Source organism: Centruroides vittatus, unplaced genomic scaffold (assembly GCF_030686945.1).
Source record: "Centruroides vittatus isolate TY-2023 unplaced genomic scaffold, ASM3068694v2 contig_1158, whole genome shotgun sequence".
Lineage (NCBI taxonomy): Eukaryota > Metazoa > Arthropoda > Arachnida > Scorpiones > Buthidae > Centruroides > Centruroides vittatus.
In genome coordinates, this window is record NW_027120744.1 from 629,976 (window position 1) to 646,171 (window position 16,196).

The 16,196-nt window shown below is 29.7% G+C and overlaps 1 protein-coding gene across 1 annotated transcript in view; it reads left to right on the top strand.

The window, feature by feature from the left end:
* Nucleotides 1-12,048, top strand: part of RyR (Ryanodine receptor) — a 417,183-nt gene extending 405,135 nt beyond the window's left edge. Inside the window, 4 exon segments of the mRNA XM_067275817.1 lie at nt 156-220; nt 4,709-4,809; nt 4,887-4,938; nt 11,422-12,048. Coding sequence (XP_067131918.1) covers nt 156-220; nt 4,709-4,809; nt 4,887-4,938; nt 11,422-11,526 — 323 coding nt within the window. The 3' untranslated portion in view covers nt 11,527-12,048.
* Nucleotides 12,049-16,196: the final 4,148 nt, after the last annotated feature.

Genomic DNA, 16,196 nt, shown 5'->3' on the forward strand with positions numbered 1-16,196 from the left:
ATTATTATTAAATCCTATAAATCAATATTATCCATGCTCTAAATTTTTATATATTTAATAATATAAATTCCAATTTATAAGGATTTATGTGTACCTTTAATATCCTTGGGAAACAAATTGAATTTAAGTAATTAGTCTTTATTGAATATTTATAGGTTTAATTATTGACGCATTTGGTGAATTGAGAGATCAGTTACAGAGTGTAGTGGAAGATATGGAGGTAAGATATATTTGAATAATACATGATTCTATAAAAAACGTAAATAATTAAATTATTTTAAATAATAACAATAACATATATTTTGTATAATCATATCATTTATGATTTATTACTTTGTTGTATAAAACTATTAATAATATAAGTATTTTTTTAAATACAAATTGAATTTTAAAAATAAAATTCAATTTGTTTAGTTTTATACTAAAACAACTTCCAAACAACTGAAATTAGACTGAAAAATTCAATATATATTGAATATAGGACTCATTAATTTACTATATCAAAGGCCAGTTTTTCATTAAATTTGGAACTCATGTAAACATACTTTAGGATTTTTTTATTATAATTTTTTGAACACTTTATTTTTATCATTAATGAAAACATGCTTTTAATCAAAAACAATGTATATTTGATGTAAATTTCAAGTAAGTTATTGCCATTTTTAAAAAAAAGGAAAATTATTATGAAGAACTAAAAGTAATATTAATTTCCTCTTACTAAATATCAACAGGATACATACAGAAGAGCATCAATTATCTGACCTCCGATCAACCGTTACATCAGTTAACTGATTGTGTTCTAGTCAGCAAATTCAAATGTCCACTAGTGATGTGGTGCTACAATATTTGGCTATGTCTTGGCTACTTTAATATTATTTTTGCGTGTTTTAGCTGGCAACACTGGCTCGACCATGAAAGGGAGGCCAGTATTTAAACCAGGCTTAATTTTCTATTTTTTTCTTTATTTTTGTATTTATTTTGTGCAAAATAAAAAAATATTTTTTAACGATACAATAGCGATGATTATTATTTTAAAAAAAATTTTGTTAAGCTTAACCTACTTTGCGTTGAATTTTCATCAATGTTAATAGCGATATATTAATATACTAATTACATGGGATATACTAATATACTATACTAATAATGTTTTTTTTTCATACTTTTCAGTTATCTGACCAGCTCCAGTCCCCAATTGTGTCAGATAATCGATGCTCTATTGTATTTATAAAGTATTTTGTTAATCAGTATTTTGTCTTGCACTCGGTGGGCAAATTTGCATACTACAATATAAATATGTTGAGAGTGTTGGGACTAGGCTGGTTACTATTAGCGAGGTTGAGACCAAAGTTTTAAATGTGAAAACGTGTACATCAGACATTCAGCGCCGCTTTCCTATAAGCCTAGAAGTTTTACAATGGCGTTTGGAAAGTCAGTGGAATCATGCTTGACATTCCAAACGCCATTGTCAAACTTCTAGGCTTACAGGAAAGCAGCGCTGAACGTCCAACGTACACGTTTTCACGTTTAAAACTTCAGCCTCCATCTCACTATTTCCTCCCCTTACTTTACCCTGCTTGTCTTTGTTCTTAATATTGCCAACACTATCCATAATATCATATATTTACAGACAAGCATATCTGGTTGGCACACTTTCCTTACAAGCAACACTGGTCATAGAGCACCCTAATTGTTTTTAAAATTAGTTTGAAAAATCTTAGAATGGACTGTAATATAGGCAGGACAAAGAAGTCATCTATTTTTTTATTTAATTTATAATGAAAACAATTACAAAAATTTTTTGAATGTTAGTTTACTATATTCATCTTTAAATAATAATTTCACACAGAAAATAAGAGCTAAAAAATAAAAAGTTAGTGACAAAATGTCAATAAATTGAATGGATGTTTTTAAACTCAAGTAGACATCAATCAAAAAAGATGAATAGAACATATAAATAGCTATTACAACTGCAGCTTATAATCCATGTAATATGGGTTGGAGATGGTAAATGTCAGTCTTACTTTAACATTATTGCTATATTAAATAAAGCAGTACACAAGCTTTGTTTCAGCATAATGGAATCTTTCATCATGTGAAAAATTGTTTTAATTTCAATATTTTATTTCATGATGTAAATTAAATTTCTTTCTTCCAAGAAAAAAAAATAATTATTATTATTAAAGAACAACATAACAAAATGTAGGCTGTATGATTACCATTATAAAAGTTATTTATACAGTTGAATCTTCATAAAAGTAATTTATGTTACCATGAAATGTTTTCCAATTTGAGATTGACTGGAGGTAACTGTTCTTTTAAAGCATGAACCTCTTCACCCACAGAAAAGATATAATTGGAAACTGGTTAATTTTGTAATTGTGATAGGATAGCCAGATTGAGAGAATTGCAAAATAAGTTACTTATTATTATTTTGGCATAAAGATATACCTGTTGGAAACTCTTTGTTTTTACTTTCCTGGCTGTATATATAACATGGGGAAAATGAGGTGATTGGTCAAAAAATGACCCACCCCCAAAATTTTTTGCATTTGGGCTCAGGACCCCTTGAAACATCAAGAAATGCAAAAAAAACTTTGGGGGTTTTTTCTGTATGTGTGGGACATGATTTTGTTCACCCTGTTTGAAGCTTAATCACTTCTGTGCATTTTGTCAAAAATTTCAGAAATTTTGCAGAGAAGTTTGTGATTGATTCTATTAAATTTTGGTATTTAAGGATAAGGGGATGGGGAGATAAAAGCGGTTATGTTTATCTCCAGTAGTATCAGATTTAATGATGATTTTACTTGTTATTAGCATTTACAATTTTTTATAAAACCAATTCAAACCCTCAAAACTATTATTATTATAAAATGGCAAAAAGCTTAAAATTTTTATATTTATTTTAACTAATATATCATAACAGATAGCACCACAAAATGTTGCTGGAAAAGTTAAGCAACTTTGCTGGATTGCTGAACTCATTGCTGGATTTTTTACTTACTCTTTTTAACATCAAGCTATTTTTCAGGAGATTTTTTTTATATTTTAAGAGTTTGCAATTTTTCTTAAAAATTATTTTACAATGCTGGTTACAACATCTATTGTAGATACACCCATCATAGTGCTTATCATTCATTTTGTACAAGGGGTAAAATAAGTTCAGAAAGGTTTGTTTTGAAAAAAAGAAATAGAAATTTTGAATGAAATGGATGACAGTAATCTAGAAAAAGCAGAAATGGTAATGAAATTGATACCACAATTTTCACTATATCATGTTTAGTCATTGATACCACAATTGTGAAAACATTAAAGCAGGCTGTGTGAATAGTTTCTTTCTCCATTTATGGACAGGCTCAAAGTCAATAAAAGTTTAACTATCAGTTAAACTTTTAGTTTAACTAATAAAAGTTAAAAAACTGCATATACATTTTGGTTATACTAAAACTTGTTTTTTCTAATTTTTGTCATCATTGGCATAAAAAAATTATAATATGAATTACAACGCTTTTAACATTAGTCGTGGTAACCAAAAAATTGTTTGTCATATTAACAAAGTTTAGCTGTAGTATACTTCTGTAATGAAATATTGATGTAATTGAAACATAGAAATCATCACTAATTCGTGAGTTTGAAAAAGTAGATGTTTGGCTTAAATCAATTTCATCCTGAAATTCTTATGTCAAATATACTATTGGTTAATGTAATTTTTTTTAGTATTATGCAATGTTTGTATCAGAAAATTTTATTCAGCTATTGTCAGAAAATAAACTGATCTAAACTTGAATCCAAAATTAAAGCAACACACGTGTACAAATAAATGGCTGTCCATTCAATCACATCCACACAATGAATCAATCATTCAAGTGCATTCTCTGAGGCATGATTGATATGCTACTGATGTATCAGGAACACTTTCTCACTGTTAGTAGTCCTAGCAGAAAATTGTTTGTAAAATAATTTTGCTGTATATACAGCACATTACATTTTATTGCACAGATATACTGCTATTGTGTGTCATTTGCATGCCACTTGCATGATACGTAAATCAGCAAAGTGCCATCCTATGACACATGTTTCAGCTACTCACATTTCATGGTGTTGATTTTACACAGGTTTCATGTTTGTTGCTTTAGTTTTGGACACTAGTGTAATTGTTTCTTTTAACTACAAAATGAGTGAGTAAACAATTTTAAAAAGCAGTCCTTCTGTAATAACAATTAAGTCACTGAATATGGAAATGAAATAAACAAATGTGAAAAATACAAACAATGCAAGGAATTGGTTAATATCAGAAATGTTCTCCAAGTTACTAAATTGGGGACAGTTGTCTTAAGCTATTATTGTTATGTATGTTGTTTTGTCTTAATTTTTTTAATTTACTTTCTTTTCTATTTTTATAAACACTTGTTGCAATTCTTCAGCTGTCATTCAAAACTTTTAAATCTGTAGAAATATGTTGATATAACAACTGAGTGTTATTACACATATTAATTTTTTTCAGATAAACATTCATTTCATAAAGCATAAAATTTTAATTTTCATTAAAAATAACATTAAAATTTTCGAGTATAGTTATGCAAAAATTATTCCAAATTTTATGAAAATTTGGATTTGAGGATCAGTGGTATTATATATAAAATTTTTTACTGCAAAATTATATTAATTTAAATCTAACCAATATCTAAATGAATTTATTTTTTTTATTTAGTCAAATTGTTTCATTTGTGGGATTGGAAAAGATTATTTTGATAAAGTTCCACATGGATTTGACACTCATGTCCAAAAGGAACATAATTTGGCAAATTATATGTAAGTAGAATTTAAAATAGTTTTTCCTTATTGTTAATCTTTCAATTATTCAAATTTTTATTATTTAAATATTACAGGTTCTTTCTTATGCATCTTATAAATAAGCCTGATACAGAGTATACTGGACAGGTAAAATAAAAATTTAATTAGTAGTGTTAATGAAACTATTATTTATATGGAGACTGAAAGTATACATATATTTAATATGATAAATAGATGTAATATAACATATTTAAATATTTGATGTAAGTTTTTCATGCACTTCTTGCAATTTCTTTAATAATAAGTAAAGTTGAACAAAACTTGAGAAAGAAAGAAAAATTCTATATGTGAAAATCTTATGAAGAGAGGGCAAAACTAAAATACTCTGAATCATAGATTTTCAGATTTTAATTTGTATAATTATAAGATCTATAAAATAACATAGATTCACTCAAACATACAAACTGTAAATTACATTTCAAAAAAACTTTTGATATTCAAAATTACATGTTTGATATATGTTTTATTTTTTAAGTTTTTAAGAAAAGAAATTATTTACTTCACAAGTACTTTTGATGACATTACATAAAATGTATTACAGTTCAGTATTGTACCTTGTATGCTTCTATTTACATAAGGGCTTGGCTCTTGGTTCTAATGGGTCAATTTACAATTACTACAAACTTGCTCATATTGAAAGCTTTTATCTATTTGAGAAACAATATGCTAACTAACTGACAAGCAGTGTAATCAATTGACCTTATTTTTTCCAGAGTACTAGATCCCCTTTATTAGCAGCTTTGAATTTGGCCCAAGTCTAAAGGATTTATCTTTTATTTTATTTGTCATATTAAATATAATTAAAACAGTTTTACTAACATAATTATACATTATGTTCTACATACTAATTTATTGTATATTTTCTTACATTGTGTTTTTAAAAACTATTTAAGAAAATATGATTATTGGTACAATGAGTGGCATACCAATTTAAATGAGGAAAACCAGAAATGACCCTTCTCACATCTGATAGAAACTCAAATTCCAGTCTACAAGATAATTAATGCTGTATTTCAGATGTTTTCTACAGATTGTTTTATGTTTCTTGGTGAGCCAATGCCTGAAAAATGGTGCCATTTTTAAATTACAATCTTATGAATAGCCAATAGTCAAATATCAATGCATAAACTCACTATTACATATGGTATTACACAATGAGATAACAAAATACATCATCTGAAATTTTCTGAAAAAATAAAAACTTTTTGTCTACTATTACTAAAAGAATTCTCAATCTATATTATCATATTTTATCTAAACTTTAAAAACCTCCAAAATCCATGAATTTTTTTAATTGCTGACACACCTACCACAAAGCACTGAGAATGTTCCTGTGGCTCTTTCTGCCAGAATGTAAACTTCGTGGAAGGGTGTTATATATATATATATAATTTTTTTTTTTCTTTTTCTCATCTTTCTCTTGTACTGTATGTGTGTGTAAATTATATATATAATCGAGAGGAGTTGATGATGATAATAATCAGCGCAGAGCCCAAACGGTAAGGGGTTGAAAGTTGAAATTTGGTACACAGTTAGGGTACGTCACGAGAACGCACACTAAGAAGGGATTTTTTGAAATTTCTCCCCACGGGGGAGAGAGACAGGATTAAGTCTTAACACTTCCATTGTTGATGGAAGTGTTACATAACAATGGAAGTGTTAAGAGAAAGCAACGTGCAAGATGCAGATGCAGTATTTTTCGTTTTTGCAGGAAATCAAACATATTTTTAGACCTATCTAAAAATTCTGTAATTAGTCTGGAAACAGGGAGGACCCAATTCTTGCATTCTGTGAAAATGGGTAAGGTTGACTATAATGTAATAATCTTAATATTCGCTAAAATGGTTAGGAGTTGAAAGTTGAAATTTGGTACACAGTTAGGGTACCAGATTTAAGTACCAAAGTGTTAAGTAACAATGGAGAACAAGAGAAAGTGACGTGCAAGATTTATGGGCTCTGGAAAAAAAAAGAAAAGAAAAAAGAGAAAGAGTAATATGTTAGAACACATTCGGTTTTCAAATTTAAACTGAATAGTTCGGTTTTTTCTTTAGAACAATCTATGAAAATCGAACGATAAAATCAGAACATGTCGTGAAAATCGAACAATATCAGAACATTCGATTTTCAAATTTGACCTTTCTTTAGAAATACTTAGTTTGTTGATGAAATTACTCTTTTTCTTTTGTGACTATAATGTAATAATCTCAATCTTCGCTATTGTTACTTTTGCCCGAGCAACGCTGGGCCTACCTGCTAGTCTATATATATAATTAATTATATAAGAGAAAGATGAGAAAAAAAAAAAAATTGGGATTAAAATACACTCAAGATGTTAACATGTTTATCGGAATACATGGGAAATTTAAATGAATATGCATTATTTGAACATATGAAAATATCTTGTAAAAATATTCACAACCATCTATAAATAAGCAACAGAAAGAAAAAGTCAAGTGAAATGAGCAAATATTTATTGTGACATTGTCACAATGCTGGCCTGCAATTTTTAATCATATTTTTAATCTATTAAATTTAGAATATATGCTCTCACCTCAAATTAGTAGTGGCTTGCCCCTGTTCACCATACTTTTCCTGTTAGAATAGAGTCATACTAGTCATCTAACTCCTTTCAGAGGAAAATTTTTAATTGAAATAATGTGACTTCCAGTTTGCATCAAAGTTCATATATAGTTAAGATTAGGGACAGAAGCCACGATTTCCATATCTGGTTTTGGCTTTGATCTTTTTAGCTCCATTCTTGAAATTAAGGAAAGACAGACGGACAGACAGTGTCTGTAGGAATTTATAGATCTACAATTTTTACAAATTGCTATTATAATATAGATCAAATCAACCCAAGCATTTGAGATAAATGAGTTTCACCCTGTAATAGAAAAAAAGAAATTATCTTATTTATTCATCCAACATTCAGCCAGTGATGTCTCAGGTTTGTCTATGTTGGTAAATACAGTTAGAGAGCTGAATTTGAAGTCAGTCATACATCAGCATTAATTTTACTTAATTGAGTCTTATCCACTTAGACTTCAACTCTCATTTCACTTTTATCAATCAGCATTCAACTCTTTGTTACTGAATATAATCATTGGTAGCCTTAGATAAGGTAACCTTAGTGTCTAAGGCAGTGTTCTGCAACCTTTTTCTACTTGCAGCACACCCATGACTCAACACAGCACACCAAAATGTTATTCTTTTTGAAAACGTATGATATGATCCTGTTAATAATAATAGAATTACGTAATGCCACTAACCTATTAATTAACAGACAACACCTGTGAGCAAATTTATTTTACATTTAATTTCTTAGAATAGCTAAAAATACATGGCTTGTAATAAAGAATAAACAAACATCATATTTCATCAGTGCTGCAGCAGAGAATGAAATACAAGCATAAGAAACACAGCAACATTGATAATTTCAAGTTTTATTTATATATTTTTAATAGAATATGTGAAAGTTCATGTCACACCTTTCACCTTGTGACGGCACACTGGTCTAAAGTTACTTTAGCTAGATGTGCCTTATCTACCCAGACAGATAAGGTAAACGTTTCACAGTCCAGTACAATTGATACACAACTCCTGATCCCACTAAATGTCACCTGTGAAAAAGTAAAATTCTGTTTACAATACTGATAACTAGGGCAACAAAATTAATGAATTCTGTGTAAGAAGCATTATGATATTGCAACACAATTAAATTAATGTGCTTGTCAATGTGTGAAAATATGGTAAAAACATTTAATTTAAATTGATAGTATTCTAATAGAACAGAAGAATAATATCTTTAGGCATTTTATATCATACTTTGTATTATTAAAAATATTTGCAGACTTCTTAAAATATACACATTCAGACATCTGCTGATAATCATTATTTGTTCACAATACAATAATAATTCATCCAGTAAAGTAGTCTGCCAGCAGTTCAGTTGTTATTGGGCTGCAATTTGAAAAAATTGTAAACTCAAATACTTACTGTTGTCCATCTGTCTTTCCTTAATCTCAAGAATGGAGTTACATAGATGAAAGTGAAGATCATATATGGAAACCTTAGGGGCAGGAGATCATGATTAACTATATATGAACTTCCAATGCAAACCAGAAGTTAATTATTTCAATTCAAAAATTTTCCCCTGATGTTAGCTAGATCACTGGCATGACTGTACATGGAAAAGTATGATGTACAGGGGCAAGCCACTACTAATTTAAGGTGGTAAGCATATATTTATTTAAATTAAAAATATGATTGTCACAATGCTGGGCTGCAATTTTTAATGTCACAATAAATAACTGCTCATTATACAGTGGGTGATCAGTTAACGAACATCTCACAGAACAAACACAAGCAGCAGCAATGTAAAATAATGAGTATTGATTGGTGTTCCCTTGTCTCCAGGTGACAATTCGAAACCTTGCAGAGTGCAAGAAAAGTTGACATTAATGCTCAACTCAATACCGATCAAATACTATTCCTCCTAACTTTGAAACTTTCCCTTGTAATCCCAGCCTTTTGTTTCCCTTTCTGACAAAAATTAATTTTTTATAGTCCTAACGAGTGCATGTTATGAAGTTTTGCATCATTTGATTTTTTGATGCAAAACTTCATGACAGTCATGAAGTTTTGCATCACTGTCATGAAGTTTTGCATCAGTTTTTATTTTCAAGAGGGGAGAGTTTAACTGTCCCATCAGATATTCATTAACATCTTAACACTAAATTTCGAATTCCATCTGGGTCTCACACTTACATAATTTTTTGTGTGCTAGTTGATTTCCATTCTCTGAATTTTGTAAGTGCTTTGTAAACTTTTTATCAGCTTCTTGTTTTTTTAAATAATATTATGGAGCTAAAAAAGAGTAGGGTCAAGAACAGTGCTCACCATAGAAACCAATCAAGAGAAAAGCCAAGGTAGAGATTAGGGAGATGTCTGAAGTTGCTAGGCAGTATGTCTTGAACAGGTCCGTAGTAGGCACAATCTTAGCTAATCAGGAAGACTCATGCAGCTAAAGGAGTAACGAATATCACATCTGAGAAACAAAGGATGTGCCATCCAAGAAAAAGTGGAGAGATTGCTTTTAGTTTGGATAAAAGAAAGGGAAATGAAGAGAGATGTAATTAGTATGACATTCAAGAGAAAGCTAGAAAAATGTTTGAAGCACATGTCAAACCATACCTACATCACAAAAGATGAGAAAAATATTCCTCAGGTCCACAAAAGACCAATTGACCTTACTTTTGGGAGGTGATATGAAACTTATCCTGCATCTTGTCTCTCACTCTGAGAACCTCCTAAAGTATTCAAAACAAATTCCATAATTAAAGAAATGCCAGTGATGTGGAGAATGAATAAAAGGCCATGGGTCATGGAGGCTCTTTTGAAGTTTGTGCTCCAAGCATCAAGGATTACCTTCAGACCAATGAATTGCCATTGAAAGCACTATTGCAATTGGACAATGCACCAGGACACCCAAAAGCCCTTAAAGATAATTTGTTGGAAGACTTTCCCTCATGACAGTTCAGTTTCTTCTTCCAAATACAATTTCGTTGATTCAGCCAATGAATCGGGAGTTTAAATTTAAAATGTTTTGGAAAGAAAAATTTGATATTCTTGAAGCTATCTGGCTCATTCAGAAAGCATGGTCAGAAGTCACTTGTTGAATTCTGCTTGGCAAAAGCTGTGTTCCTCCTGCATTCAGGGAGACATGGATGGAGTTGTGACATCATCTCAAATTTCAGGGACAACTAGAGATCTGGAATTGGAGGTGAATAAAGATGACATTGAAGAGCTCATAACGGAACTTTAAACTTATCTGACAACAGAACTCTAAGAACTCTTGAATGAAGAATGCCACAAAATTTAGCAAGATGTTTTCTTCTGAAAAAGAGGATGTTGTCAGAACAACAGTCTTAGAATGGCATCCAAACCAGGTTGAGGTTGATAGGCTTGTGGGTCTCTACAACGATTACTTCTGAAAAATCCTTATGTTATTACTAAAGAAAAGAGAAAAGGAATCTGTCCAATGTCGATTTCTTAATTCCTCACAAACAAAAATGCAAGACTGTGTGTGTGCTTTCTATCAGTCATGTGTAATTTGTTCTGGAGACCCCAAATAAATAATCAAATTCTCATAAAAATCTATTGTAAATCAATATTCGGTTAATGAACAATTCAGGTAGCAAACATGGTCTTGGAATGGATTATGTTCATTAACCGACGATAATTCCAAGATCCACTGTAATTTGAAGATTTATTAACTAGAAGCACAAATTAAACAATAGAGCCAATGAAACCATAATTGTTTTATTAATTTCCTCCACTAAACATTAATTGACTAAGATTTATCTAAACTGATATCATTAAGTGGTGTCTACTGTATTTGATATTTTCAAAAATTATTTTTACTGATGTATTATTGATATTTTCTATCACCTTATAAAAATATAAACTATATTTTATCATAATGTATGCTAATTTTCTATTGAATTATATAGTTATTTGTTTTAAAATAATTTATTAATTTTATTTTTAATCAAAAACTTTTCATTTTAGGAAACCTATGTTTGGGAATACTATCAGAAAAGATGCTGGGATTTCTTTCCAGTTGGAGATTGTTTCCGTAAACAATATGAAGGTGAATTAGAGGGAACTGGATAGAATTTTTAAAATTTTCAATATGTATGACAAAATTTATGCAATGTGATTTGTTATTTATATTTTGACTACTGTCATCAATACATGCTCCAAATAATTTAGGAGCAAATGAACTCTTAAAATCATTACATCATTGACAACATTACATTAAATTTCAAATCATTGGCCCAATTATAAAATACATCATGATACATTTTATTTGCTCTGCGTGTATGTTTTTACTATTTTTATTAAAAAATTTTAATTGAATATTATAAAAAAAAAACAAAAACAAAAATCAGTTCCACAAAGTAGGAACTACAAAATATCTCTTATGCAATGCTGTCTTTTAAGCCTTCTACAAACAACATATAAAATCATGGAATTCACATGATTTGGTGCTATGTTGTATATTATAATTGATCCAGAAGACACAAAGGACTGTTAATGTTTGTTATACTTGTAGACCTCATTTTCTTGTAAGTGATACATTTCAAATATAACTGTACAGATTATTCAATAAAATTAAAAGATTCTAATTATTAATTTTTATTGTATTTTTGCATCTGTAACTAGTTCTAAAACCTCTAATATATCATCATAATAATCTTATCTGTGAAATCAACATTACAGAACAAATTATGCAATGAGGTGGTCATTTTTCAGATAATTACACAGAAGTGATTTATCTGCTAACTTGGCACATTTGAAGTGTTTCACAATGAATTGCTTTAGAAAACAACTCATTTATGAAGAATTTTTTCATATTTTCTACAAACTCATGTTCTGTAGACACATACATTCTGGAAAATTCGCAATATATGACACAGCAAATGAGATATTGATAGATATAACTTTTTATAAATAATGTCATGACAATAATGATGGCTGACCTCCCCAATATTATTCTCCATCATTGATTAAAGCATGGATTGATAATTACAGAAAATTAATATTATATTAGATCTTATTTCCAGTTTTAATTTATTGGAAGCCATTATTGGATAAAATATCAGCTTTCCAGGTTCAACCTTCTAAAGTTTCTGATAATTCTTCTCTATATAAGACTCGGGGCCGTGCCGTGCTATGATGCAGAGAGGTAGCCGCATCAGGCGGCATTTCAAAGACTTGCATCATACTGAGAAAATCTATCGCACTGCTCCAATAAGACTACCCAGAGAACTCCAGGATATTCACAAGTTTAATCATGTGTTTTTACTACAGTGAATAGCATTCATTGGTTCTCCCCATTTATAATGTCAGACAATGGAGAAGTATAGTTTACTGTGTAAGAATCAGATTGTTGCCAGTGAATGGTTAGGTTAACCCAAAAACAAACCACATGTCAGTCCTCCTAAAATTCTACTATAGATCCATAGACACTACTTCCATATTCAAACAGTTTTTAAAAAGTTAGATTCTTGTTGGCTGTTGTCTAATGGGAATAGCCATGCTATTTAGCAGCAATACATATAACTTTGTTGAGAGGAGGAGGAGGCATAAATAAATTCAGTGTCCTTTCTTCAGCAAGATGTTTTTTAAAATTATTTTTAAAAATATATCAAATATGATGCACTTAATGAATAATACTGATAAATAACAAATGTTATATGATTTCCATACTACAAATAATAATTGTACACTCAAACCTGTTTTTGTGCAATTTTTTTGTGCAGTATATGAATTTCAATCAAATTGGTATACCGCACAAAAACAGGTTTGAGTGTATAAATGAAAAATATGGAACTTACAAAATCAATGCTAACGCATGATAATAGTAGTAATATAGTCATCTATATATATAATCAAGACGAGTTGTTAATAATAATCAGCGCAGAGCCCAAATGGTTAGGAGTTGAAAGTTGAAATTTGGTAGTTAGGGTACGTTACGAGAATGCACACTAAGGGATTTTACGAAAATCCTCCCCACGGGGGAGAGGGACAGGATTAAGTCTTAACACTTCCATTGTTGATGGAAGTGTTAAGAGAAAGCAACATGCAAGACGCAGATGCAGTATTTTTCGTTTTTGCAGGAAATCGAATATATTTTTAGACCCATCTAAAAATACTCTTATTTTATTATTTATAATTTAAATAGCATTTAGCTAGGGGTGCCCCTAGTGGCCACTTTTGTCATACTATCTCAAAGAGACTGCCCATTTTTTCAGCTTTATATAGATTATACACCTATCCCTCGATTTACACGGAAGATAGGTTCCTGAGAAAAACGTGTAAATCGAATTTGTATCTTTTTGAATGTAAAACCGTGTAAATCGAAAAGTATGCAAAAAACGCATAATTTCGTTGTTTATTGATTATGAATTTTTTTAATTTTTTAAAGGTACTGTACATAAATCAAACAAAAATATTGAAAGGCAAAAAAATATTCTTTTATTAATTAAATACAAAGTACAAAGGAACAAAAAATAAAATCTGAAAGATTCATAAAAATGTAATGTAATTGTGTAATGTAATGTAAAAAATGTAATTGTTTGTTACTTATGAATATGAAAAATTAAAATTTTCTGGTTTAAAACTATGTGCAATGAATGCAACTTCGTGCGAATGGGGGAGTACCCTATATCGGTTTATCGGTTACTATTTGACGGATTGAATAAAACTGTCACCTAGTATCCTAAATATCAACTATAACATATAATTAAGGTGGATTGGAATATAGATGTAGATTGTTCTGTATAGAGTTAAAAATTGTTCCTTTTGGTCATAGCCAGTTTATTTTCTACATTTATTTTTTAAACCGTGTAAAAGCGAAAACGTGTAAAAAGTACTGTGTAAAACGAGGGATAGGTGTATACAGATGCTAAATTTCTTTGAGATTGTTTTCATCATATCACCCTGCTACTCCGAGGCAAATAAAAACATATGCATTTAAAAGTTAAGTATTAGAATGTAGTTTAGTAATGACTTACTGAATTTAGTCCAATTAGTCCAAAACAAAGATGCTTGACAGGGCAAGCTTTATTTCATAAATAGTCATTTAAGACTATCCATACTTATCTCAAAATATGTCAATCTATACTGATCTCAAAATGCATATTTATTCCCTCTTCAGTACAGATGGCATTTTTTACTAATACATTTTTTAATATAATTTGCTACTTACAATTTTGCATTTTATTGCAAAGATATCTTGTCCAAGCTGATATGAGGAAGGTTTCATGACTGACCACCTAAATAAGTCATCTTATCCACATGCATATCCAATTTAAATAAATTTAAAAAATTTGTTTTAGTCAATTAGAGTATTAGAAATAATAGGTAAGAAAAAACATTTTTTATTACTTTATTTTTCTTTAAATATAAATGGTAAATGTCTTCAAACTACTAAATCAATTTAATAATAAGTTTTGAAGCAGTTAGTGCATTATTTATAAATAGTTCAATTTTTTAAATTAATAGTAGTGACCTATTGACAATTTTCATAAGAAAACTATTTAAATTTTATGATTTTTCACTTATAAAAAAAGGTGTCTTTTTACAAAATATTCTTCCAACAATTGAAACTTTTCAAAAATTGTAAACAGATAGACACCAGTGGGAATTTATAGGCCTGTCCTTCCTTAATCTTGAGATTGGAGTTAGATACATGGAAGTTGCCCTTAAGCTATTCATATCTGGTCTCAAGAGGCCCTAATTACACTATATACAGACTTCTGGTTTGAACCAGAAGTCAAAAATTTTCTCCTGAATGGAGTTGAAATGATTGGCATGACTCCATTGTTAAGAGGAAAAGTATGATGTACGGGAACAAGAGACTTAAAAACTTGAGAGCATTGCGATGAGCAATTCCTGGTTGCAATTTTTCATTTCCATCATCACAATTATTTGCGACAAATCATATTGTTTTTATTTGGAATGTATGATAACCTGCAAAGATGACAGGAACATAAGACATAGACTTTAAATTCAAAACTATGCAAAATAGCTGAGAATAAAGAGCACTTGAAGTCAAGATTTAGAAGTGTGTGCTATTACTAGTACACACTTATCACAGCATATTTTGAATGAACAAATATATTTGAATTACAATGTAAAACTTAGTGAACATGACTACTCTGCACCACTCTTTTATTTAACTTAGTAACTCTTCAACAGCTTTGGTACTGTACATATGCATGTCTTTTTATGAATAAATTTGAAGTCTGTTGCATAATTTTTATAATTTTACAATGATCCTATAATTCTGGCACAAGCTCCTCGACCAATTTGCTTTACGACTGAGTTTCGTTCAGACAACTGTGTCGTCAAATGAGTACCTGTACTGTGGTAATAAATACTGCACAAATGACATTTTTTTCTAAATCATGAAAAAACTTTAAAAAACCAACAGATTGCCAAATGGTTTGAAAGTTGGACCACACTTATTTGTTGCTATTTTATAAAAATGGAGATGACAACCACAGTAATTAGTCAACTTGTGTTTGTGACTTATCAAAATAATTATTAAACATATTTGATCGTGTTAGAACACAATTCACCACAAATTTGACTACACAGTAGAGTTGAAAATGGCAAATTAGCCAATGCAATATTCACCTTTCAGCAGTGGGAGAGTCAGGTATGGTTCTATCCCTTAGTAGTGGAGAATATACCCGAAAAATTTTTAAAGTATTTTTTCACGCGATTTTTCTCATTTCCGTTTTAGAAAAAAAGTATTTGTAAACAGTTATGTC